Here is a 24,227-nt window from a genome sequence, read left to right as displayed (position 1 = left end):
TGGCCCCTGGGTCTCCCATGGTTTCCATCCCTGCCTGGGTGCCTGGGCTGGGACCCACTGCCCGGGGCCCCAGCTGTGCCACTCCTTGCCTGCTGCCTGGCGGCCTTCCTCCCGCCCGCAGCGTGCCTGCATGCCTGTCGTTGTGCACCCTGGAGCATGGGAGCCCTGCCTGCCTCTTCTCTCCCCTCAACCCCCCTCCGTCTGAGCCCAGTGCCCTTGGGCACAAATCTGGCTTTGGGATGAGGAGGCCTGGCTGCTCCTTTGTCTCTGGACTCAGCGCCTGTGTCTGCCGCCCACAGCTTGCGCCTCCCTGGGGTGGGCTTTTGTCTCTGGCCTCGCTTGGGCTCCCACGTGGGCAGCTGTCAGGGTAGCTTGAGAGGAAGGGGACCTACCTGGGAGCTTCTCCAGGCCTGACCAGCCCCTGTCCCGAGGCTCAGATGTGCCACTCCTGGCATGGCCCCACGCTCCGCAGCACGGCCAGGGTCCCATCCACCAGCTCTGACTGCTGCTCACCGAGGGTGGAGGCTGACCAGCCGGGCCACCAAGGGCTAGTCGGGGTACATCTGCTCCCTTGGGAACCAGGCTGGGCCTGGGAGTGCAGAGGCCTCGCCATGTGAGGATTTCTCCCTGGGGAGCCCGGACAGCCTGGTTCTCCACCCTCTGCTCTGCCTCCCCTGCTGTCAGTGACCACAGTTTAGAAGCATCCACGCTGTGCCCGGGCTGGGCTGAGACAAGGTGGGCCCCACCCGGCCCCTTGGGGGAGCGAAGGAGCAGGCACGAACAGAGAGACCCCCACAGCTCTGGGGCTGGGCGTAGTTTCCAGAAGCAGGGCCTCCTTCCTGAGCTCTACACGGGACAGCCTTGGGCCTGTGTCTGGAGACCAGCCCTGCCCCCAGTGTGACTAATCACCCGGCCTGGCCCGGGACCGGGGCACCCAGGACCCGAGCCTTAGAGTGCTGAACCGGGGCATCCTGAGCAAACTGGGTTAGGTCAGTCACCCTGCTGCCAGGGAAGACACTGTGACCTCACCTGCCAGGCAGCCGTGGACGGGCAGGTGCCAAAGGCCGGAAGACCCCCCCCAGTACTATCTTGTTGTCCCAGGGAGGGAGGAGGCTGTGGCCTTGGCCTCAGCGAGGGCTGCCAGATGGCATCTCGTGCTGTCCCCAACCTGGGCAGGGCCTTCTGCGGAGCGCAGGGGTCCCAGGGTTCTCTGTGGCCCCCTCCGCCTTCATGGCCTCTGAGACTCGGAGCCCGCATCCGAGGGGCCCCGGGCTGGTGGCCTGTTAAGATCTGACAGGCCTGGGGGTGGGTCAGGGTAGGCAACATGAAGCCCCTCCTGAGACCCACCCTCTAGGAAGGCAAGTGGGCCCCAGAGGCATCCCCGAAGCCCCCTCGGGTGCTCCTGCTCTGCCCGCCCTGGGGGGCTCAACACCAGCCCTTCCCAGCTGTCTTTGGCCACGCAAAGCGCACCCTCTGTAGCTTGGCCCAGTCTGTCACTGCCTCGGCCCCAGGCGGCCCTGCCTCTGCCTCCATGTGCTTCCCGCTGGCCCTGGGTCCCCCGTGCCGAGTGGTGGGGGCTCCTGCCCACGCGTGTCTCCATGGCCCAGGGAACATGGGAGCGTGGTGGTCCCCCAGGCCACTTGAGTTTAGCTGTCAGGTGAGTCCCCCGTGCAGGCCTGGGTTGTCTCTGCCACTAAGGTGACAGCTACGGCCAGGCGAGCCCCATCCCGGGGCTCCCCCAGCCCAGAACCCCGACATGGCAGAGAAAAGGGGGACCCTCCCCTGCAGGTCCCTCGGGCTCAAACATTTGTCCCCAGCCCTCTGAGTGGAGGCGTCCCTTCACCCTTATTCTCTGAAGAGAGCCTGTGGGGAGGGGAGCCCGGGGCAGGGGCTGGCCACGACCCCGGTCAGAGCAGGTCCCCGTGCCCGCCGAGCACACCCAGCGAGCCGGACAGAGGAGCCGACAGGTGGGCGGCAGAGTCGAGGCTGCGTGCTGAGCCTCTGCCCAGGGGCCTGGAAAGGAGAGAGACGAAGAGCCTGTCCATGGTGTGGGTGACTCCTCCAGCCCTCCGTGGACAGCCACCTTCCAGAGGGCGCCCCTGGTGCCTGGTTCAGTTTCTCCAGTGTCACGTCATCCCACGTGACACGACCCCATAAGCCCAGGACCCCTCCTCTGGGAAGCTTTCAGCTGGGCACCTCTTGCCGCCTGTGCTAACTCAACCTGACCCTGCGCACGGGGGCTCCCGGGCCGGCTCCCCGTCACCCTGGGCTGGGAGTGAGTCTGTGGGGCTGTTGGTTTCCAGCGGGAAGGTGCTTGGGGACTTGGTTTCCAGCAGAAGGTGCTTTGGGGCAGGTGGTGTTGGGTCTCTGTCATGGCGCCTGGCTTCCCACCTGGCCAGGGGCGCTGTGCGCTGCGCTGGGGGCGGCCGGGCTGGTGGGGACACGTCCCCGCTGAGCCGCGCCCTCCCCCTCCCCGCCAGGTGATCCGCAGGGGCTGGCTGACCATCAACAACATCAGCCTGATGAAGGGCGGCTCCAAGGAGTACTGGTTCGTGCTGACGGCCGAGTCCCTGTCCTGGTACAAGGACGAGGAGGTGAGTGGCCGTGGGGTGGGCAGCAGGGGAGTGGGCGGGCATTCAGTCACTCCCTCATTCATTCCAGAAAGGTTCCCTGCACCACTGTGCCCCAGAGCCCACGTGAGGATGGCAATGGCCAGGGCTGGAGGCCGTGCCAGGCACGCACGTCATATCCCAGCCCTTCTCGGCCCCCTGTGGGGTCCCGCCTGGTGGTGGCTCAGCTCTCTGAGGAGGAGCAGGAGCTGGGGAGAGGGAGCCGCCGGCAGGCTGGAAACCGCCCCCAACCTCAAGAGTCACAGGGAGGGGGGCCCAGCTCTCAGAGGGCACGGCCTGGGTTCCATCATCTACAACCTACGTGGGCTCGGCCAGGCCCTTAGCCTCTCGGGGCCTTGGTTTCCCCATCTGTGAAGTGGGCCCTGCCTACTGTGAGGTGCTTAGCCGTCGTGTCTGTCTTTAGAACGTTCTGCGTGTGCTTGTCCTTGTCAGAAGAGGTCCCTGGGAATAGCACCAGGAATAATACCCACAGGGAGCAGGACTGCATGCTGCGGTCTCCAGGAGCCTGTGGGCAAGGGGCTGGGAGTGAGTGCCCTCCCAGCCCAGCGGGCAGCCTCTCTGGGCCCATCGCCGTGTGGCCTCTTGTGGTCCACAGAAGGGAAGGGAGGGCTCTGCTCATGTGCCCCTGACCAGAATCGAGTTCCATGGCCACTGTGTTTCACTTACCTGGAACAGCACAGCCACCAGCATGGCCTAGGGGCCCTCGGAGGAGAGGCCGGGTTCTCTGGTAACGCCGGGGTCCAGCCCGCCTGGCTCTCCTCCCCTTGACGGTTGGGGAGGACCCCTGGGGCCCACACTCGGGGGCCCCCTGGCAGCGGAGCCCGCCGCAGGCCCAACTGTGTGAATTTCCACCCAGGCTCAGAGAGAAGGCAGGGAGAGGTCTGTCGGTGCCCCTGGGTGGCGCTCGTGTTTATGGAGCCCCCACCCTGTGCCCAGTTTGCTGGCTGGGGGAGCCCCCTGAGGCCTCATGTGGAGGGCACCCTCCTCATCCTCACACTCCGTCAGTGGGGAAACTGAGGCTCCGAGCAATGACTTGCCCTGTGTCACAGAGCAGGGAAGGATCTCCGTGTGGTGGGTACAGGGCACGCGCCCCCTCTGACCCAAGAGACACCTCAGAGCTGGCCTGGACCACTCCCCTGCGGCCAGGCCGGATGCGGATCCAACAAGGGGAGGGTGTCTGGGGTGAAATGTCGTCTGCCCACTCCACATGAGGCCAGAGACTCTTCCCTGGAATCTTCTGGTGCCTCTGGAGCCCCGATCCCCCTGATGGATCCTGTCTGGGTGGCTGTTTCTAAACGAGGGGGTGGGGGGGACGTTATCCGGGACCCCAGAGCCAGCGAGCCTCAGGGGGTTCGGATGTGAGGGAGGGCGAGACGAGGCATTCCTCCAGGACCCCGCGTGGCCAGATCTGCTCCTCAAAATGGCCGGAGTGAGGGTGTGGGGATGACGCTGTCACACTCTTTCTCCCTCTCTCCGCCCCCACGGTCTGGGACCCAGTCTGCTCTGATGCGTCAGCTGTCGGGCAGGCTGAGGGCTGGTCCCCGCCTTTGGGCTCGGGGGTCCCCAGGGCGGCAGCGCCAGGCCTGGCGACGGCCTCGGGCAGCTGTAGAGGGGCTCTGCGCCCGAACCCAGCCTGGCGGGTCACTCCCTGGCCCCACTGCAGTTCTGAGAGCTTCTCCTCTTTCCCTTAAGGAGGGGCCCTCATTTTTCCCTCCTCTGGGGCTGAAAGCAGGCGCCCCCAACCCTCCCATGGGCCCCAGACCAGAGGCAGGGGAAGTGATGGGAGGGTCGAGCGCCCGCCGGGTAACGAGAACCAGCAGGCCCATGAAAGGGGCCCTGTGCGCGCCCCAGACACAAAGCGGCCTGGGACCGGGAGGGGCAGGAGCGAAATCCTGGGCCCCCGCCCCCCACCCAAGTCAGGATCACAGCAGGGACCCTCAGAGTCGCACACGTGATGGCCAGGGGCCACCCCGGGCCAGGCCACCTTCTCAGAGGAGCCTCAGAGAGAGGCATGATGTCCTTGTTCCTTTATTCAACAAATAAATAAAAGGAGGCAGTTACAGTCTGGGGTAGGAATGGGGAACAATTTGGCCGGGACCCCCAACTCCTCGGCTGGCGTCAGGGCTCCCTCTGCCTTTCCTTGGAGCCTCTTCTCCCACCCAGGCCCTGCTTGACTCCAGAATCTTCCATCCGAGTCTCCACCCGGTGGGGAACAGGGTGGTGGGCGATGACACTCACCTCCGGCTCTGCCTCACCGTGGGGGCGGCAGGCGCTCTGGGGGGCCCGTCCCGACGCGCCGCTGGTCCGAGCCCAGCCTAACCAATGTGCAGACTACTGTACACATTCGGAGCCCCCTGAACAGGTAGTCTGAACACTGGGTTGGCGGGGCCGGCTGTCCATCCCGCGGGCCCCCCGGCCTCCAAGCAGGCGAGGAGCCACTGCTCCGCCCGCGCCGAGCGGCTCCTCTGCTCTGACGTGGCGAGGCTGGGGCCGGCTCGCCTCTGGAGCAACTTGTGGGTTTTCAGGAAATCCTAGGGCCAGGGTGGGGGAGGCGGCTGGGGGCGGGCGGGCGGGCGGGAGAGTTTGGGTCCCTGGCCTCTGTGCACAGGAGAAGGGCTCCTTGGGGGTCGGGCTGGGGGCAGGGCACACGCGCGCGCGCGCGCGCGTGTGTGTGTGTGTGTGTGTGTGTGTGTGTTGTATGCATGTGTGTGTGTGTGTGGAGGGTGTGTGTGTGCGTGTGTGTTGTGTGTGTGTCTGTGTCTGGTGTGTGTGTTATGTATGTCTGTGTGTGCTGTGTGCATGTGTGTCTGTGTGTGTCGTGTGTGTTGTGTGCATGCGTGCCGGCAGCATCAGGAAGGCAGCCGCCGCGCTCCGGGCGGAATCGCTCTGTAAACAGTTCCAGATGTGGCGTCTCGCTGGGGCCCGAGAGGACTGTGACTCAGTTACTTGGCCTGGCCAGCCGACTGGAAGCTTCCTGCCTCCTGACACCACAGGGTGGGGGCAGCCCTTCCACAGACTTCCAGGGAGGGAACCTTCCCCCCGGCCCTGGCCCCTTCTAAAGCCCCCAAACTCTTCCTCGAGGCTGGAGGGATCCTGGCCCACCCTTTCTTCGCTGCCCTGCCTCCCATGGGCTCCCACCTCCGTGGCCGCCAGGCCCTGTTCCCGCCGCTCACCACAGCTCGGGCTGGAGGAGCTCTGTCCCTCCTCCTTGCCCAGGGCCTGATAGGCTGAGCTTGGAGCAGAGATAGACGGACAGACAGACAGACACAAAAGAACACCCCTGGTGCCTGGTATGGTCATCTCCATCCTCGCCTTGAACTAAGAGGCAAGACTCCTGTCTGCCTTTGACAGATGGTGAAACTGAGGCAGAGAGGGGCAGTGGCTGGAGGGGCTGAGACCGCCCGAGCCTCTAAGCTGCAGGACTGAGCCTGCGTACATGCCCGCTGCTCGCTCCTGCCTCCCTTGCCGTGGCCTGAAACTGAGCCAGCCCCTGCCGGGGAGCCCCTGCCCCTTCCCTCCAGCACTGTGGCTGCTCTTAAATCTGGAGGTGGCAGCCGTGCTGGGCCTCGTTCTGGGGCCTTCCAGTGGATAGGGACAGGACACGGGAGACTAAGTGAGCTGCCGGGTTAGGGGGAGCAGAGACGCCCAGGAGGTGAAAGGAAGGCCCAGAGGGCCGTGCAGAGACCCTGGCTTCGGGTCACAGGGACCTGGCTTCTGAAGTCCTGCAGTGGCCCGCTCCGCCCGCTGTGTGGTGCTGGGCAGCTGGCTGCCCTCTCTGAGCACGCTACTTCCCTGGCAGGGGTGAGGGAGGGTTCCGTGAGCTAATGGACAAGCAGTGCTCCGCGTTGGTCATTGAGAGCTGCTGGGGGTCCTGTGGGCATGGGAGTCGGGGGACCGTGACGCTGTCCTCTGGTTTCCTGATGTGGAAACAGTTAGTGCACACATGCACACACACAGCCCCTGCGAGGCCTGACAGTGATGCGCTAGCAGGGGCCCAGCCTTGTGGGTGCTAAGCCGACATCGGTGGGTGAGCGTCCGGCTCTGGAATGCGACTCCCGGCCCCGTGACTCACCAGGCCCGCGCCCCTGGCTGAGGGACGCATCCTCCCGAGCCGCCTCCCCAGGACGGCCCTGCCTGGCATTGGGTTGGCACTTCCTGAACAGGGCCGCCCTTAGGAAGCGAGCGACACTTCGGTGGCTTTGGGGCTCAGGCGTCAGCTCAGAGGGGCCCCGCTTTCCAGCTCCAGGACTGTCTGCAGCCGCCCAGACTTAAGTCCCAGCCCCGGGCCTCGGTCTCCCTTGCTGTGAAATGGGATCATAGTGGTAACTCACTCACAGGCTCCTTGTGAGTTGGCGTTTCATAGTCAGCCTGGAGGGGAGGAGGGGCTAGATTCTGGGTAGAGTCAGTCGGCCAGTTCTGAGCATCTACTGTGTCAGCAGTGACCAAAACAGACAGGAGTCCCTCCCCTCGAGGAACTGATGAGTCAGTCTGGGTGACAGATGGTGACCTAGGTCAATAAGTGAGATAAGTGGTGTGTTATGTGAGGGGGAGGGGGAGTGTGGGGAGAGTGCAGGGTGGACCCTTACCATGAGAGTCCCCTCGGCACAGAGACCTGACGGAGGCAAAGAGGGAGCCATGCGGGCGTTGCAGGGAGGAGCGTTCCAGGCAGAGGGCGCAGTCGTGCAAAGGCCCTGGGGTGGAAGCTCTCCTGGGATGTTCAGGGAGCATGATGGAGGCCGGCATGGCCAGGACAGGGTGAGCCAGAGGGAGGGTGGTGGCAGATGAGTTAATCCAAGAAGAGCCACCAGCCTGGGAAGCGTCAGGCATCAGTGGTGGTCCTCGAGGTAGGGTCCCATCTGGGGCATCCGCAGGTCCTCAGTTCAACAACCCGGAGTGACCGCTCCCCTTCTGCCCCCAGGAGAAAGAGAAGAAGTACATGCTGCCCCTGGACAACCTCAAGATCCGCGACGTGGAGAAGGGCTTCATGTCCAACAAGCACGTCTTCGCCATCTTCAACACGGAGCAGAGGTGAGGCCGGGGCCCGGGGAGGGGAAGGAGCGAAGACCAGCGGCTCCGTTCAGTCCAGCAGGCACTGCCGTGAACAGCCCCTGCGCTGGGGGCTCACGTTCTAGAAAGGGCGTCAGGCGAGGAACAGATGGGGGTCAGGGGAGAGCTCTGGGTGGAGGTGGGATGAAGTTCTGAGCAGAGGGGAAGGGACCTGACTCGGGTGCTCGCGGGCGCCCTCTGGTGGCCGTGCGCAGGACCGACTGTGGGGGCAGGAGACCAGGGTGAGGGTGGCTGGGGTGGACACGGTGCGGCTCATGGAGGTGGAGGGGGCGGATTCCTAGAGTCAGGCAGAGCTGACCAGACTCCTCCTGCTGGGTGTGGGTGTGACAGAGAGAGGCGTTGCTGGCGACCCCGAGCTCCTGCAGGGACCGAGCTGCCGTGGGCTGAGATGGGGAAGGCGGAGGCAGGGTGGGCTCGGGGACACTCAGGGGCTGGGGCCATGCTGCAGGAGCGAGGCCTGTGAGACACCACGTGGGGCGTCGGGGAGGCAGCCGGGTAGTTCAGGCTCGAGCTCTGGGGGGGATGTGACATGGGGAGTCGTCGTTGCGTGGTGGGGTTCAAAGCTGTGAGACGGGCCGAGATCTCTGGGCGAGTGTAGACAGAGGAGAAGGGCCCAGGAGACTCTTGGTAAATCCATCTCCTGGGGCGTTGGTAGGAGACTTTAGCACAAGCAAAGACGCTTTCGTCCACTCAGGAAGGGACCCAGTTGGCAGGGGGTCTGAGAGCAGGAGGAAGGTCGAGCGGGGATCCGGGAGGGCCTGCCCAGACTCACACCTGCCCTCCTTCAGGAACCACGGGCCATGAGTCAGGGTTAGCTGTCAGCCGAGGTCCAGTGGTTTCCTTGACATCCTCCTTGCCGGCCCCACGCCCACCTGCCCCACTGCCCACCCCGCCACCCATTCCAGCCGAGCCTCCTGCTTTGTGTAAGAGAAGGTCTGTCCTGGTTTGTTCTGGCCTGGCCTAAAGCTCTGAGGCCCAGTTTGGCCATCAGCTGGCTCCAGAAACCTTTATAGCACTTTTAGGCTCACCTCTCCCCACCCTACACCCCCACCTGAGAAGCCCCACAGTGTGCTGGAGGCCCTGGCTCTGCAGTAGGACAGGCCTGCTGGGAAGCTCATCCTGGCTGTGTGGTGCTGGGCAGCTGTCCCACCTTCCTGGCCCTGTGATCCCCTGTGCAAGAGAGTGAAGGTATTACCTGATGTATCATGTAGGAGGGAGTTCAGGACCCCCAGAAGAATAGTAGCGGAAACAAGATAGAAGTTTGGTATTGTTATGTAAATCAAGTCTAGACTTGACCATCCAGGGCAGGTGGGGCAGCTCCACATGCATCGGGCCCAGGTGCTCATTCTTATTCCTCAGCCTTCTTCCTCTTTGTCGAAGAGGGCTGCCCAAATTCCAGCCATCGCGATGATGTTCCAGGCAGCAGGAAGGAGGAAGAGGAGCAGCAAAGGCATGCCCCTCCCCTCATGACTCCTTCCAGAAGTCTCTCAGGGCAGCCACTCGTGACCTGCTGGTTGGCCAGAGCTCCATCACAAGGAGCCTAACCTCAAACCCAGGTCTTCCTCGAAGGCTTTGAGACAGTTTGGCTGTCTTGGCCACAGCTGCCTTGTGAGACAGGATGGTGTAGGTGGCACGGATCCTGGCCTATAGAACACTGTCCATAAATGCTGGTTAGTGTCCGTCCGTTTCTCCTCCAGCCCGTGGCTCTGCGCCTCTCTTCCACCCACAGACCACATTCGCCCTGCCTTCCACAAGCCTTTGCATCCCTGCACAGCTCCACACCCCCACCCCCAGGAATCAGACACATTCTAGACCTTCACTGTCCAGTGCAGCGGCCACTGGCCCCTGTGGCTATTTAAAATAATGGAAATAAAATGTTCAATTCACTTCCTTAGTCACCCTGGCCCCACTCCGGGTGCTCAGAGAGAAGCCACCTGTGTCTTGTGGCTACCGCGTTGGACAGCGCAGGTAGAGAATGTTCCCACCATCCAGAAAGTTCTTTTGGACAGCGCTGCTGTGGCCTCTCGGAAAACACCTTGATGGGAGCTTCCAACTGGGGAGGGTGTTGGGACAGCTGCCACTTCTGGAGGGGGCGCTGGCAGCTGGGATGGGCAGTTCCCAGGGCAAGGAGAGGGGGCGACTGAGCCCACAAAAGCGAAACACCCCGGATGCTGGTGGATCAGACGCTTGCTGAGTGCGTGCCTTGCTCTTGGCACGGTGTTGGGTTCTGTGGGTGCTAACTCACGGCGCTCCCATCCGCCCGATGGGGTGCGGGTGCTGCTGCCATCCTGGGGCCTCCGGTCCTGAGTGCCTGGGTCGGGTGTGAATTCACCACACCCGAGGGCCCACGGGCACCGTCAAGCACGCGCCTCTCCTCCGCCCCCCTCACCACAGGAACGTCTACAAGGACCTGCGGCAGATTGAGCTGGCCTGCGACTCCCAGGAGGACGTGGACAGCTGGAAGGCCTCGTTCCTCCGAGCCGGGGTCTACCCCGAGAAGGACCAGGTGAGGAGCCGCCCTGCCTGGCTGGCACAGCCTGGCTGAGCTGACCCCACCTGGGAGAGGAAGGGATGGGTCATTTCCAGGCTGTGTTTGCCAGAACTCTCTGACAGCACGCAGCCCAGAACCCAGACCCTTTTTTTTTTTTTTTGTGAGGGAGATCAGCCCTGAGCTAACATCCGTTGCCAATCCTCCTCTTTTTGCTGAGGAAGATCTGTGCCCATCTTCCTCCACTTTATGTGGGACGCCACCACAGCATGGCCTGACAAGCGGTGCGTCGGTGCGCGCCCGGGATCCAAATCCAGGCTGCCGGCGGTGGAGCGCGCGCACTTAACCACTGCACCACAGGGCCGGCCCCAGCCCAGACCCTGTTGAGCACACAAAGCAGAAAGCGGGAGAGGGTTTTGTCCTCAGGGCCCAAAGGGTCCTCCAGCTGAGGCCAAGGACAGGGATGCACATGGACAGGGGCCCCGTCTGCTTTGTTCAGTCTCTTCTCCTTCCGTCCTCGAGGCGGAGTGAACTTGCCGTCCTCGGCCACCAGATTCGCGTGTGAGAGGATCTAGCCCGCCTTGGGCCCTGGTCAGCCCAGGTCCCGGCAGCTCAGGCCGGGGGCAGGCAGGGCCACACGGTGCCGACACCGCCGTCAGGGCCCCGCCCCGGAGGGTCGGGTGTGGGCGGGACAGGGCAAGCCATTCCCAGAGAAGGGGGGTCCCCCCGCTCGCCCAGGCCGCAGTCACCCCTCACCACCTACCCTCCTGCAGGCTGAAAATGAGGACGGAGCCCAGGAGAACACCTTCTCCATGGACCCACAGCTGGAGCGGCAGGTGGAGACCATCCGCAACCTGGTGGACTCGTATGTGGCCATCATCAACAAGTCCATCCGCGACCTCATGCCAAAGACCATCATGCACCTCATGATCAACAACGTGAGTGCCCGGCCTCCAGGGCCGCCCGTCACAGTTGGGGCCTGGGGCAGCCACGGCCAGATTTGTATAAAATTAAAAATTAGAGTGAGTCGCCACCTTTTAAACATCAGAATCAGGACTCCCAGCCTCTCTTGGGAAATTGGAAGGGGCAGGCCACACGGGGGTCTAAAGCAAAAATCCTAAGTCCCTTCCCTTTCACTCCGTTCTTCACCGTCTCCTCAGAAGTGATCAGTGTTAAGTTCCAAGGGTGTCCTGGAATATTCTTCACATACTGATGGGATTTATGACATATGTGGTTCTGCAGCTATGAAACTTAAAACGTGTATACGCTCCACCCAGCAGCTCCACTTGCAGGAATCTCTCCCACACAGACAGGTGCCCACATGCAAATTGAGCATATACGTGGTTATTCTTTTCAGCATTGTTTTGTGGTGGCCAAAGATTGGAAATCTCTATCCATTTAGTAGAATCCTTTTAATAATATCCATTCTATTGGATAGAATGTTTTTGTTGCCAAAAAACAAGAATGAGGAATGTCTCCAGGTCTATAATAACTTTCATTAAGTGCAAAAGGTATGGAGCATAACAGAATCTACAGGAAGGCTCCCCATTTGTGTAAAAAGGGAGGGGAAATATATATAAATATATAAATTATATATGCATAGAAACCTCTGGACGTTTGTACAAGAACCTGGTGAGAGATGTTGCTTCCTAGAACTCAGGAGGCTAAGGAGGCCAGGATGGACAAAGGAGTTTTCATTGTACCTTTTTGTGTTTTATTTTCCCTTTTACTGGTTTTTCAAAATTTAAGTGTTTGAATAGCTAACACATTCACATGGTTCATAAGTCAAAAATTATCGAGCATGATCATCTTTGTGGATGCTGAAAGTTCGTTTGAGAAAATTCAACATCCATTCTTAAAAAGGTCATTGTAGAAGGGGTCTTCTGTTACGAGCTGTCCTATAGCCATTGAATCTGTGCATTTTAGTCTCAAAGTTCTAGTCTTGACCTTACTGGGGAAGTTCTGGAAGCATCCTCTCTAAAATCAAGAACAAGTGGGCCATCTCCACTTTTATTTAACTTTCTTGTAGAGTTACTAACCAAAGCAATTAGATAAGAAAAATAACTTAGAGGTGTGAACATTGAAAAAGAATGGGAAACACTGTCCCTATTTGAAGAGCTCATGTACACATGAACACGTGTACCTAGAAACCCCAAGAAAAGTAACAATAACTCCTGTATCCTGTAGGAGGATTCAGGAAGGAATAAAGTGTCAAACTAGTAGTTTTCGAACAAAAGCCAGTTTTGAAGATACGATGGGAGAAAAGATAGCAATAAAAGAGATAAGATTCTTGGAATAAGTTTAATAAGAATCTCATGAGATGGGTTGGAAGAACACTTGAAATGCCCCTGAGGGGCTCGGGAGACAGCTGGGTGGGGGGCTCAGCAGTGTTTTAAACATCTTACGTGTTCGGCGGTCAAGTTAAAGACAAGAAAGCCCCGGGGTGTGAGGGATGCTGTTGCAGCCGGCCGCAGTGGCCGGCTGAGTCCCTGGTGGGTGTGGTGGGCTCACTGACCCTCCGCCCCGTGCCCCCAGACGAAGGCCTTCATCCACCACGAGCTGCTGGCCTACCTGTACTCGTCGTCAGACCAGAGCAGCCTCATGGAAGAGTCGGCCGACCAGGCTCAGCGGCGGGATGACATGCTGCGCATGTACCACGCGCTCAAGGAGGCACTCAGCATCATCGGGGACATTAGCACCAGCACCGTGTCCACGCCCGTGCCCCCACCCGTCGACGACACCTGGATCCAGAGCACCAGCGGCCACAGGTCCGCACGGCCTGGTCACCCGTGTGCCACAGAGGCTCCGCCTCAGCTCCCCCATGTGTCCCTCGTGGGTGGGCAGGGTGAAGGGGCCCGACCCAGATGGCGCAGTGCCCAGGGCTAGCCACAGTGGGAGCTGCTACCCTGCCTAGGCCTGAGGGCCCAGGAGAGAGAACGGTAAAGGCCCCTGTCTTCTGGTGCCTTCCGTCGGTTAAGCCCAGTGGAAGCCAGAGAGGGCAAAGGCCTGGGGACGCCGGCCACAGGGGTCCTGGAGCACAGAGCACAGCTGAGAGCATAACCCACACGTCCCCTCCCCCCGACCGCCCCAGGCTGGAAATGAGACCCTGGCGTGGGCAATTCAGAGCATCAGACGGGGACGCTGAACCAGTGACAGGGCAGGTGGCAGGAGGAGAGAGGGTCGGTCAGGGAAGTCTCCTAGAAGGTGCCAGCCCTACTGAGACCTCGGGAGCCATGCAGTTACCTAGGGAGGGGACACGGCATCCAGCCTGGGGAGCAGCGGGGCAGGGGCTTGGGGGCCCTGCAGCCCCTGGGGGCATTTGGACTTGACTTGGAGGGCAGGGTTGGGCTCTGGAAGGATCTTGGGCTACGGAGGGTAGTCTGGAGGAGGTGGGGAGGCCCCTGTGGGGTCAGTGAGAGGGAAATGCTGTGGGAGTGAGGTCAGAGGGAAGCGGGAGCCCTGGGTGGCCAAGGACGGGCTGGGGCCCTGGGGTTTCGGGTGAGCGCACGGCCATGGCTGAGCAGGTCTGAGGGGTGGATGGAGGATGCCAGTGCGCCCGCGCTGCCCCTCGCCCAGGGCCAGGCACTCACCCACACCTCCCTGGGTGGCAGCTGGTGCCGGCCCGCGTCACGGAAGCCGCCGTGGCTGGCTCCCCCGCCCCACCCACAGCTCATGCCCTCTGCTTCCTCCACAGCCCCACTCCACAGCGCAGACCCGTGTCCAGCGTGCACCCCCCGGGCCGGCCCCCAGCAGTGAGGGGCCCCACCCCGGGGCCCCCCCTGATTCCTGTGCCCGTGGGCGCAGCAGCCTCCTTCTCAGCACCCCCCATCCCGTCCCGGCCCGGCCCCCAGAGCGTGTTTGCCAACAACGACCCTTTCTCGGCCCCGCCTCAGATCCCGTCTCGGCCAGCTCGGATTCCCCCTGGCATCCCCCCGGGAGTGCCCAGGTAAGGCTGGACCCCCTCGCCGCCCGCCCTCTAGAGCCACTGGCCTGTGCCCTGCAGGGAGCAGAGGTGGCACCGGCATCCCCACTGGGCTGGTGGGGAAACTGAGGCCCAGAGAGGCCAAGTCACTTGCCCAAAGTCACATAGCAGTGGAGTGAAGGTGACTCTGGGCTCCCAGACCTGTCCTCTGCCTGAGTGGGTGGCCACCACACAGCTCGGGACCCCTCACACGGGGCCCCTTCTCCTGGTTCTGACCTTTGTTTCCTTACTGAGGACACACATGCTCGGTCGTGGCCCCCTCACCCTGCAGGCCAGCCTCTCTTCTCCCCAGTTCTCCCCTGAGGAACCTGAGGTCATGGCGGGTCAGGGACTTGCCCAGGGTAACGGAGCAAGTGATTAGGGGGGAGCTGACGCCTGGGCTTGGCAAACCCTTCCCGGCACCCAGCAGCCTGCAGAGCATCCAGCCTCGGGCCGCACCCTGGGGCGGGGCTGGGGGGGGCCTGGGTCCTGGTTCTGCCCTGCTTCGGGCCTCACTGCCATCTCCCCCTCCCCGTCTGTCTTTATTCTCTTTGCAGCAGAAGACCCCCTGCTGCGCCCAGCCGGCCCACCATTATCCGCCCGGCCGAGCCGTCCCTGCTTGACTAGGCTGCGGGGGGCATGTTCTCGGGGGGGCCTCGAGCACCCTCGGTATAGGATCTTCGGTGGTCTGGGCCCCTCCGCCTCCTCGGGCCCTCCCGTCCCCGTGCCGGGACCAGTTTCCCTGCGGGCCGGCCCTGGCTCTTCCCTGCCCCCGGCCCCAGCTGGACACAGGGGCCCTGGAGCCCCGGGGTGGGGGAGCCCTGGTGTTGCACTTTGGGGCATGAGGTCTTGGGTCACAGAGGAGGAAACCGCACCCCAAGTGCCACCCTGAATAAGGATCCAGGCTGGGGTAGGGGGACGCGCCCAGAGGCTTCTCTGGCTGGGAAAGCCTGAGTAGACCAGGCCTTCTGGAAACCGGGCACCAGGGGCGCCTGTGCCCCCCCAGCCCTTGCTGGGGCGCGAGGAGCGTGTCCGCTTCTCTGCGCGGGAGCTGTGCGCCCTGCCCGAGTTGTACATATTCCTTCCTTGGCCGATTAACCACGCAGCCCAGCCTCGGCTGCCAGAGGTGCCTTCGCCAGGGCCAGACCCCTCGGCCCTGGCCATCTTCGCTCTCTCCTCCCTCGGCCCCTTCTCCTCCTGGTCCCCTGGGCGTCTTGGGCTCGGGGCCGAGTGGTGGGGAACTTTGGGGGCCTCTCGGCTCCCCCACAGGCCTCCCCAACGGGTTGGGCCCCGGGCGGCCTCTCTGAGCAGAACTTCTCGCTCGCTCCTCGCTCGGTCTGACCACTGTAAGTGCCTGCAGTCTGTATCCTATTAATAAACTAAAATAAAGGGAAGAAGCTTCTGGTGGCTGCTGCGTGGGCCTTTTGTGTTGGCGTTCAGGCTGAGGACGTGGGCTGCCTGCCTTCCCCCAGCAGGCCTCTGATGAGGACCCCCTCCCCTCCCTCACAGGGGCTCTGCTGCTTCTGGAGGAACCCATGCTCTAGAGGGGAGATCTTCTCCTTTCCTTATCACCTCAGGAGTGGGGGCAAATATTCCCCACTCTCCCACTGCCCCCACATACACACACAGGCCTGGCTGCGCCCCATGACGCAGTGCTGGTGTGGAGGCCACGAGGCGGGCCTGGGGTGGGCATGCCCCAACCATGCAGTGGTCAGGCCCCCTCCCCAACCCTGCAGTCCTGAGGACTTGCCCTGGTTCCCCTCTGCCCCCTGGGGGGCCCAGGCCTTCTGGCCCAGCCAGAGACACAGTTCAACTTTGCTTTCTGATTTTTCTCTTGTGCCCAGGCGACCACCTCCATCGGCTCCTGCCCGACCTTTCTTCTGAGCTTCGTGGGAGACCCCTCCCGCCTGCCTGGCTGCCCCCTGGGGGGCAGGTCTGTCCCGCCTGGTGTCCCAGAGCCCCAGTCACCAAGCTCTGGGATTTTTTTGACCATAATTTATTGACTCCGGTGCCCAGGCCAGACTGCCCTGTTCCATGAGGCTCCTGTGCAGGCTCTGGCCAGCCACCCCTCAGCCCTGTCTGGGGCCCCTGCCAGGAGCGTGGGAGGGCCGGGTGGTCTTGCAGGCCTGGCTCCTGAAGTTCTGTTACCAAACCTCATGCCCAGAGCGCCCTCCGCTGGGCCGAGGGGCTGGGGCCCTGCCTGTCAATAAAGTGACCATCCTGGCAAGAACACTGCAGCCGTGTCTCCTTCCCAGCCCCTGGCGCGAGCAGGCCGCCCCCCGCAGCAGCCACAGGCCTCAGGTGGAGCCACAAGGAAAGGAAGGAAGGCGTGGGGGCCCACACACAGCGAGGGCCAGTGGGGAAGTGGGGGGAGTTTGCTTCCTGGGCCCTGTCGCACACCAGGGGGCAGGGCTGGTGCCAGCTGGAGAACTTGGGCTAAGGCACATGACAAGAGGGGATGGAGGCAGGGCCCCAAAATCCAGGGGTTGCATTCGAACACTGCAGACCCCCCATGCACAATTTCCAGGCAAGTAGACGCAGGCACTGAGCCACCCGCCCTGGAGGGCCAGGCCTGCCAGCCAGCCTGTGTTCCCTGCTGGCCCAGAAGGGAGGAGACGCACGGGGGCCACCCCTCAGGCCCAGACCACACAGCCTCCTGGCCTGTAAGGAACTAACTTGGGGAAGGGACCCCCAAGTCCCACACGCATGCGCCCTGCTGCCCCTCCCATCTCCTGGTCTTCTTCCGGGCAGGGCTACGTAGGCACGGGGCGCTTGTCCTGGAAGAAGCGCTTGAGCGTGCAGACCTGCAGCACGGCCACCAGCAGCAGCACGGCCACGTTCACGGCCGACCAGAAGTTGACCCGCTCCAGGTTGCCCTCCTGCAGGTTGCGGTCACGTGCCTCGAAGGCCCGCAGCAGCGTGAGCATCTGGATGCTGCGCTCCAGCCGGGTCCTCATGGTCTCAATGGACTCCTGCAGGGCAGAGGGAGAAGTAGGGTCAGGCCTCTGTCCTGTGGAATGGGGCCAGAGTTCGTATGTGGGGGGACGGGAGAGAGACAGCTGAGAGCAGACTCTGGCCAGGCTGCCTGAGTCTAAACCCTCGCTCTGCTACTCCCTGGCTGTGTGACCGTGAGCAAGTTAATTAACCTCTCTGAGCTTCCGAATTAAACCTCAGAATCACTATGAGAATTGAATGCCTAAATAAGTATAAGGAATGTATTTACTAGTGGTTAATAAATAGCAGTTGCTGAAGCCACACTGCCTGGGTTCAAATATTGGCTCTGCCAGTTGCTGGCTGTCGGGGCCTTAGGAGAGTTACTTAGGCATCCTGTGCCTCAATTTCCCCAACTGTAAAACGGGGGATAATTAAAGCACACTACCTGTAGGGTGGTTATGGAGATTGAATGAGTTATAAGTTAAGTGCCAACATGTAGGGGAGGCTGGGCCAGGCCAAGGGGGACCTGAGCCAAGCCAGGAGGGCAGGGCTGCGCTGCTGCCCAGTGCCAGAGGGCTGGGCGCACCTTGATGTCCTCCATCTTGACATCCAGCATCTCTTCGGGCTCCACAGCCTCCGCCCAGCCCTCGACCTCCTCGTCCTCCTGCAGGCTGTCAAAGATGAGCTCAAAGAACACCAGCTTCTCCGAGATGGTGCTGAAGGAGTTGTCAAAGCACAGCCTGTAGTCCCCGGCCTCCGTGGGCTCCACCCTGGGCGGGCAGACAGAAACAGACATGACCCCGGGGGGCCGGCCAGCCAGGCAGACATACATGACCCCGGGGGGCCGGCCAGCCAGGCAGACTGCACGAGGCAGGCAGGGTGGTAACCCGAGGCCGCTGGAGCGGGCCAGGGCTGTAACCGAACCTGGGCAGGCGGGACTTAACTCACGTGTGCACGCCGTCTGCCTTGCGGGACTCGCTGACCAGCAGCACGCCCTGAGGGCTCTCCAGCGTGAAGTCCACGTCCAGCCCAGCTCCTCCGATCACCTGGGGGGCAGGTAAGAGAGAGTGGAGGGCTAGGGGCAGGCCAAGGGCACCTGCCAGAGAAGGCCGGGACTGGACCGACCCGCAGAGACCCGCACAGACTCGGGGGCCCACCTGAGCGCTGACACCCACACCTGGAACACAGTGCTGCCCCCGCCCGTCCCTCTGGCCGCGCCCCCTGCCTCGGCCCCGCCCTCACTGATGTGACAGCTTCGGGATAGGCCCTTTCATCTGGTTACGCCCCCGTTGGAAGTCCTTGATCGACGTTTACCTGGCCACGCCCCTGACTCGGCCACGCCCCAAGTAAGGCAGAAAAGGCCCTTCCTTCTTTAGCCCAACCCCCGGGAAATCCTCATGTTGACCGTGCCCTTACGCGCAGCGCATCCTGGACACACCCACCAGCTCCCCCAATAGACCCAACCCTTTTCCTTGGCCACGCCCACTAGCGAGATTCCGGTCTCTGAAGGGCTCCTTCCGATGGCCCCGCCCCCTTTGGCTGTCTCCCTCGAGCCCCGCCTCCTTCCATTGCTCCCACCCCTTCCGCTCCCACGCGCTGTCCCCGCCCCTCCGCCTCGCTCCCCTGGCTCCGCCCCCACGCTCCTACGCACGGCTCCTCCCCTTCCCCCTGTAGTGCATGCCTCGCTTCAGCTGCTTGGCCACGCCCCCTCTCGCTGGCTCCGCTCGCTCCCGGCCCGGGAGCCTCTACCTGGTACTCGGTCTCGAGGCTTGCGTTGGCCGGCGCGGACTGGTAGAAACACTGCTTCCTCCCTGCGGGCAGCAGGAACGTGAACTCGCCGTCCTGGATCGGCGGGGGCCCTGCCCCTCTCACCCCCGCTGGCGGCAGTAGTAGCCACAGGGCTAAGGCTAGGGCCGCGCCGGCCGCCATCATCCGGGTCACCCTCGGTCTGCTAGTGGGTCGCGGCTCCTTTAAGGGCTAGCCCTGCCCCCTCCGCTACTGGGCGGAGCTCATTGGCAGTCGCGTCTGCCCGTTGTCCGAAACCAGCAGAGCCTGGCGTGAAGGACCCCCTGAGAGTCTAGCTGCCCAAATAAATGCCTGATGCGCCCCAAAACATCCAACCTTTTAGAGACTGTTTTCTCACAGGTCTCCACTTCTAGTATCAACTGCTGGTGGGGGAAAAATGACAAAAATAAGTACCATGGTGGTGCATTCTTCTCAGGCAAAAGTTAAGACAACTAAGGTGGAAGCGGCCGGGTCTTTCTAAGGCTCCTCTCGGCGGTTTTTCCCAGAGTACGCCGCGCCCGACGACCGTTGGGCTGCCCAGTGGGGGTGGGGAGCGGATCCAAAGTGGGCGTGGCCCTGCACGCGACCCGTAGGGTTTCCTGTTAGCGCGGGGTTCCGGTTCGACGCCCAGCTCCTCGTTCCGTTTGCGCTTTACAACCATCGCTTTATCAGTGTCCTCGTCTGTAAAATGGGAGTGATGAGAACTGAGTGACGTGAGGCCTGGCCCGTAGTAAGCGCTGGGGTTGCCTTGCATGGAGTCTGTAGGGCGGCGTGGCCCCATCTGCACCCAAGGCTCTCAAACTCGGGGGCCAGCGGGTAAACAGAGTGACCGAAGTGGCCCAGGGTAGGATAAACGACAGCCCGGGTGCTTAGAGTCCGCAGAGAAGAGAGGTGAAGACAGAGCGGGCCTGGGAGCCACGTGGCCTCGTTCCAACCACGCCCCACCCTTCCCTTGAGGCCATCACCCTGGCCGGCCTCGATCTTCTCGCCTGTAAAATGGGGATGATGCTCGACCTACTTCCTTGGGCTGCTGTGAAGACTAAGTGAGAGAGTGCTGCTTCCGTGCTTGGCACATCGCGGCCCACAGTAAATGCCATCTGTTATAGTCCAGGTTTACCGACCTCCATTTAACCTCTCCCGCAATTTGCCTGGAGGATTTGGAGGCGACCTCCCTCTGGGAAGCACAGATGAGCAAAGTCTTTGGAGAAATGGACTCTGCCTGGTGATTCCGTTTAAACACAAGAAAAAATGTTTAGACGGAAATTTTGAGTCTTTAAAGATAGGCCAGGAGAGTCACTCTACAAACACAGCTGGTGGCTGTCAGCACTTTGCTGCGTTTGGAGAGCTTGGGGAAGTAACACCACTTCCTAATGTCAAAGTTTATGTAAGGTGCTTGCTATTGCGTTTCTCTCCGAGTTTTTCTATCATTCAGACTCTCTGCTTGGACATTTTGAAGTAGCTGAGGAGAATGGGTGATTCTTTTTTTAACGGATTTTTTTTTTAATGAAGTGAAATTCACATTACATGAAATTAACCATTTTTAAGTGAACAGCTCAGTGGCATTTGGTACATTCACAATATTGTGCAACCACTACAACCTATTTCCAAAACATTTTCATCAGCCCAAAAGGAAATCCTGTACCCATTAAGTGGTTATTCCTCATTCCCCTCTCACCCTGGCTTCTGGCAACCACCAGTCTGCCTCTGTGGATTTACTGATTCTGGATCTTTCATATAAATGGAATATGTGACCATTTGTGTCTGACTTCCTTCACTTAGCATAGTGTTTTTGAGGTTCATCTTGGCATGTATCAGTATTTAATTCTTTTTTATGGCTGAATAGTATTCCACTGTATGGATATACCACAATTTATTTATCCATTCATCTGTTGATGGATACTTGGGCTGTTTCCACCTTTTGGCTATTGTGAATAATGCTGCTAGAAACTTGTGCGTGTACAGTCGTGCATTGCTTAACGACAGATACGTTCTGAGAAATGAGGCCTTTTGGTCATTGTGGGAACATCATAGAGTCTACTTACACAAACCTGGATGGTATAGCCTCCTACACACCTAGGCTACATGGTACTAATCTTATGGGATCACCGTCCCTATATATGTGGTCTGTCTTTGGCTGAAACGTTGTGAATGCAGCACATGACTTTGTTTGAGTATCTGCTTTTAGATCTTTTGGGTATATGCTGAGTAGTGAAATTGCTAGATCATATGGTAATTGCATGCTTAACTTTTTGAGGAGCTGCCAAACTTTCCCACAGGGGCTGCACCGTTTTACACTCCCACCAGCCATGTATGAGGTTTCCAATTTCTCCACGTCCTCATCAGCACGTTAGTTACCGTTTTTTTTTATTATAGCCATCCTAAGGGGTGTGCAGTGGTATCTCATTGTGGTTTTTTTTTTTTTTTTTAAAGATTTTATTTATTCATTTTTTCCCCCCAAAGCCCCAGTAGATAGTTGTATGTCATAGGTTCGCATCCTTCTAGTTGCCGTACGTGGGACTCGGCCTCGGGTTGGACGGAGAAGTGGTGCCTTGGGGCGTGCCCGGGATCCGAACCCGGGCCGCCAGCATCAGAGCGCGCGCACTTAACCGCTAAGCCACGGAGCCGGCCCCTCTCATTGTGGTTTTGATTTCCATTTTCCTAACAACAAGGAGCATCTTTTCATGTGCTTCATGGCCATTTGTATATCTTCTTTGGAGAAATGTCTAATCAAGTCCTTTGCCCATTTTAAAATTGGGTTGTTTGTCTTTTTGTTGTTGAGTTATAAGAGTTATTTATATATATTTTTTTTTTCTGCTTTTGGTGAGGAAAATTTGCCCTGAGCTAACATCCCTTGCCAGTCCTCCTTGTTTTTTTATTTGTTTTTTTTCTGCTTGAGGAAGATTGCCCTTGAGCTACCATCCATGCCAGTCTTCCTCTATTTTGTATGTGGGTCGCTGCCACAGCATGGCTGATGAGTGGAGTGGGTCCACACCCGGGGTCAACACCCACATGCCCAGGCCGCCGAAGCAGAGCGCGCAGACCTTTAACCGCTCGGCCACAGGGCCGGCTCAGAGTTATTTATAGATTATGGAGAGAAAAAGGAAGACAGCAAAAAGGAACGATGAAAATCCCCTGGCACCCTCTGCAGATCTAAGCTGGGGTACTCCTGCAACGCCTCACGTGGGCGTTTACAACTCTGCCTCAGCCTTCGCTTCCTGTTTGCACCAAGCCTGGAAATCAGCTGGAGGTGAAAGCTTAGGGTGTCCTCGGTCTTCTCCGTGCATTTGTCCTGCCCTGGGCATGCATATTGCATTCTAAGCTCCCCAGTAAAAACGAGTGCTTCTGAATGCTCTAATTACCGAGAGACACTTTTCCTCCCAGATTTTGGGACGTCTGCCATTGTCCTCTTTTGCCCTGGGCAGCTGTGCGTGCTTCTTTGCCTTATGGTGTTCTGCAGGAATGCATTCTGAGTTACACAGACGGGTATCTGGAATCAGTCCTGCAGGCAGCCCCCAGACAGGTTAGAACAGATGAACACCATACTCAGAATGAGGGCTGCTCTGCTCCCCCAGGACCCGCGGACCAGGGCCCATGCTGGGAGCGCAGACCTCCGCATGCTGGAGGAGGAGACGAGGGAAGGGCACAGAGAACGTGACACACCTTTCCCGACGTGTTCGAGTTGCCTGTTTCCTGATTCAGCGTTCCTTTGGTTGGCATTCACCTTTGGCTGTTTTGTAGAGTTTGGATAAAGTAGACTTAGCCCACTTTTGCTCGATTCGTCGGTTTCCGTGGAGGGACGGGCCCTGGGAGCTACCGACGCTGCCACTTGTGCTCAAGTCTGGAGGCTGCCTGGGTGATTCTTGTTTCCCTCCATTAAACAAAAACACTCTCCCTCTCCAAGTGTTCAAGAAATATTTACTAAGCGTCTGACACTGTGAATAAAACAGACACTGTCCACGTCCTCCTGGAGCTGTCATCCGGTGTAGGAGCCGGACCATACTCAAGCAAGTGCAGCACTAAGATGCTTTCAGGTAGTTATAGGCGCTAAGAAGTAAATGCTAGGTGGTAGGTGGGGGTGGCTCATTTCTCCCGGGTGGAATCAGGGAGGGCTTCCCTGAGGAGGCGGCATTGAAGCTCGAGCTTGACGTAGAAGGGAGAGGAGGCAAGCAGACAGAACAGTGCCCTGAGGTCAGAAGGCACTCAGAGGGTTCAAGGGGCAGAAAGGAGATGGGGTGGGGAGTAGCCAGCACACAAGCCCCATCACGTGGGGTCCCTCTTCCCTTTGTAGCATTGGCCTCGAATCAGCCTGGGGAGGAGTTTGCAGACTGGCTTCTGGAGGTGAGGGATCCCCTGAAATTATAATCGGAAGATTCCGAGTGTGTGCTGGGCCTGCTGTTTGCCCCACCAGACATTCTCTACCCATCTGTGCACGGCTCCGTGCCCCGGGATGCTGGTCTCTACACCTCAGGTCAACTTGGCTGCCTCTTCTCGCATCCAGCTGGCTTCGGCCCTGGTAGGAGATCCGAGGGCCGGAGGAGAAGAAGGTCTGGATATATGTTTCCTGGCTCCCACCCTGTTGGTCTGCGTGTCTCCGCCGAAGCCTGCGACTCAGCTCTCTCCAAGTCCAGGACTGTTTCCTCCCCAGCATCTTCAGACCTGGGCTGGTCCAGCTCCCAGACCCCAGGGAGTCACCATCCCTTGTTGATTTCCCTTCACCCTGCCCCTGACTCCTCGTCGTGCCTCTTAAGGGCGCCATCTGTGTGGTAGCTGACCGGGACAGCTACGTGTGGCTGTTTTCCTGAACACAAAATTCCAGGTTATGGATTCCTGTACCATATTAGATGCTCCCAGGATGAAGTCCTTACATACTCCCAAGGCCCTTATTATTCCTCTACCTGGAATGCCCTTCCTGCATCTCCTTCTCAGGCTTTATCACCTCCTCCTGGAAGCACTCCCTGCTGAAGCTGGGTTACGAGCCCCCTCGGCAGCTGCCTCCATCACAGCACTTCACCACTGGACTCTCGTCGTCTGCTTGTCTGACTCGCTCACCAAACTCTGAACTCCTGGAGGGCAGGAGCTGTGTCATCCATCATGGGGACCCTGACACCCAGCACTGTTCTGGGCTCTTGGGGACACTCAGGAAACAGTTGGTGGACTGAATAATCCAGGATTATCTCTTAACCCTGTCCCCTACACATGCAGGATAGAGCCACAAAAATAGACTGAATGCATGTTTTTTTGGCCTTCAGGTCAGACCATCAACAAATATTTATGGGAAAGGAGTGGGGGAGGGTGAAAGGGGTAGAAGGGCACATGTGTACAGTGACGGATGACAGCTAGACTTTTGGTGGTCAGCACGATG

At 60.0% G+C, this 24,227-nt stretch overlaps 2 protein-coding genes across 8 annotated transcripts in view; one reads left to right on the top strand and one right to left on the bottom strand.

Annotated features, from left to right (window-relative positions):
* The window catches only part of DNM2 (dynamin 2), an 85,977-nt gene extending 69,853 nt beyond the window's left edge, over positions 1–16,124 (top strand). For 4 of the 7 annotated variants that reach the window (XM_087425464.1, XM_087425459.1, XM_087425462.1 and 1 more), the window contains 7 exons: positions 2,481–2,594; positions 7,549–7,658; positions 10,092–10,203; positions 10,959–11,123; positions 12,721–12,953; positions 13,880–14,131; positions 14,704–15,548. In XM_087425464.1, coding sequence (XP_087281590.1) covers positions 2,481–2,594; positions 7,549–7,658; positions 10,092–10,203; positions 10,959–11,123; positions 12,721–12,953; positions 13,880–14,131; positions 14,704–14,773 — 1,056 coding nt within the window. In that variant the 3' untranslated portion in view covers positions 14,774–15,548. Of the gene's footprint in view, positions 1–2,480; positions 2,595–7,548; positions 7,659–10,091; positions 10,204–10,958; positions 11,124–12,720; positions 12,954–13,879; positions 14,132–14,703; positions 15,549–15,990 lie in introns of those variants that run through there. The other 3 variants (XM_087425461.1, XM_087425460.1, XM_087425465.1) reach the window with 2 other exon arrangements.
* A 367-nt stretch (positions 16,125–16,491) lies between these two features.
* On the bottom strand, positions 16,492–19,051 carry TMED1 (transmembrane p24 trafficking protein 1). The gene is made up of 4 exons (XM_004442637.3): positions 18,830–19,051; positions 18,029–18,126; positions 17,667–17,850; positions 16,492–17,118 (listed from the first exon to the last, which is right to left on the bottom strand). The coding sequence occupies exons 1-4, from the start codon at positions 19,010–19,012 to the stop codon at positions 16,900–16,902; spliced, it is 684 nt and encodes a 227-aa protein (XP_004442694.1). The 5' UTR covers positions 19,013–19,051; the 3' UTR covers positions 16,492–16,899.
* Between the last annotated feature and the right edge of the window lie 5,176 nt (positions 19,052–24,227).

Source organism: Ceratotherium simum, chromosome 39, assembly GCF_057802395.1.
Source record: "Ceratotherium simum simum isolate JZ-2026a chromosome 39, ASM5780239v1, whole genome shotgun sequence".
NCBI classification, from domain to species: domain Eukaryota; kingdom Metazoa; phylum Chordata; class Mammalia; order Perissodactyla; family Rhinocerotidae; genus Ceratotherium; species Ceratotherium simum.
Note: the sequence above shows the minus strand (reverse complement) of the source record. Positions and strands in the feature narration are given on the sequence as shown.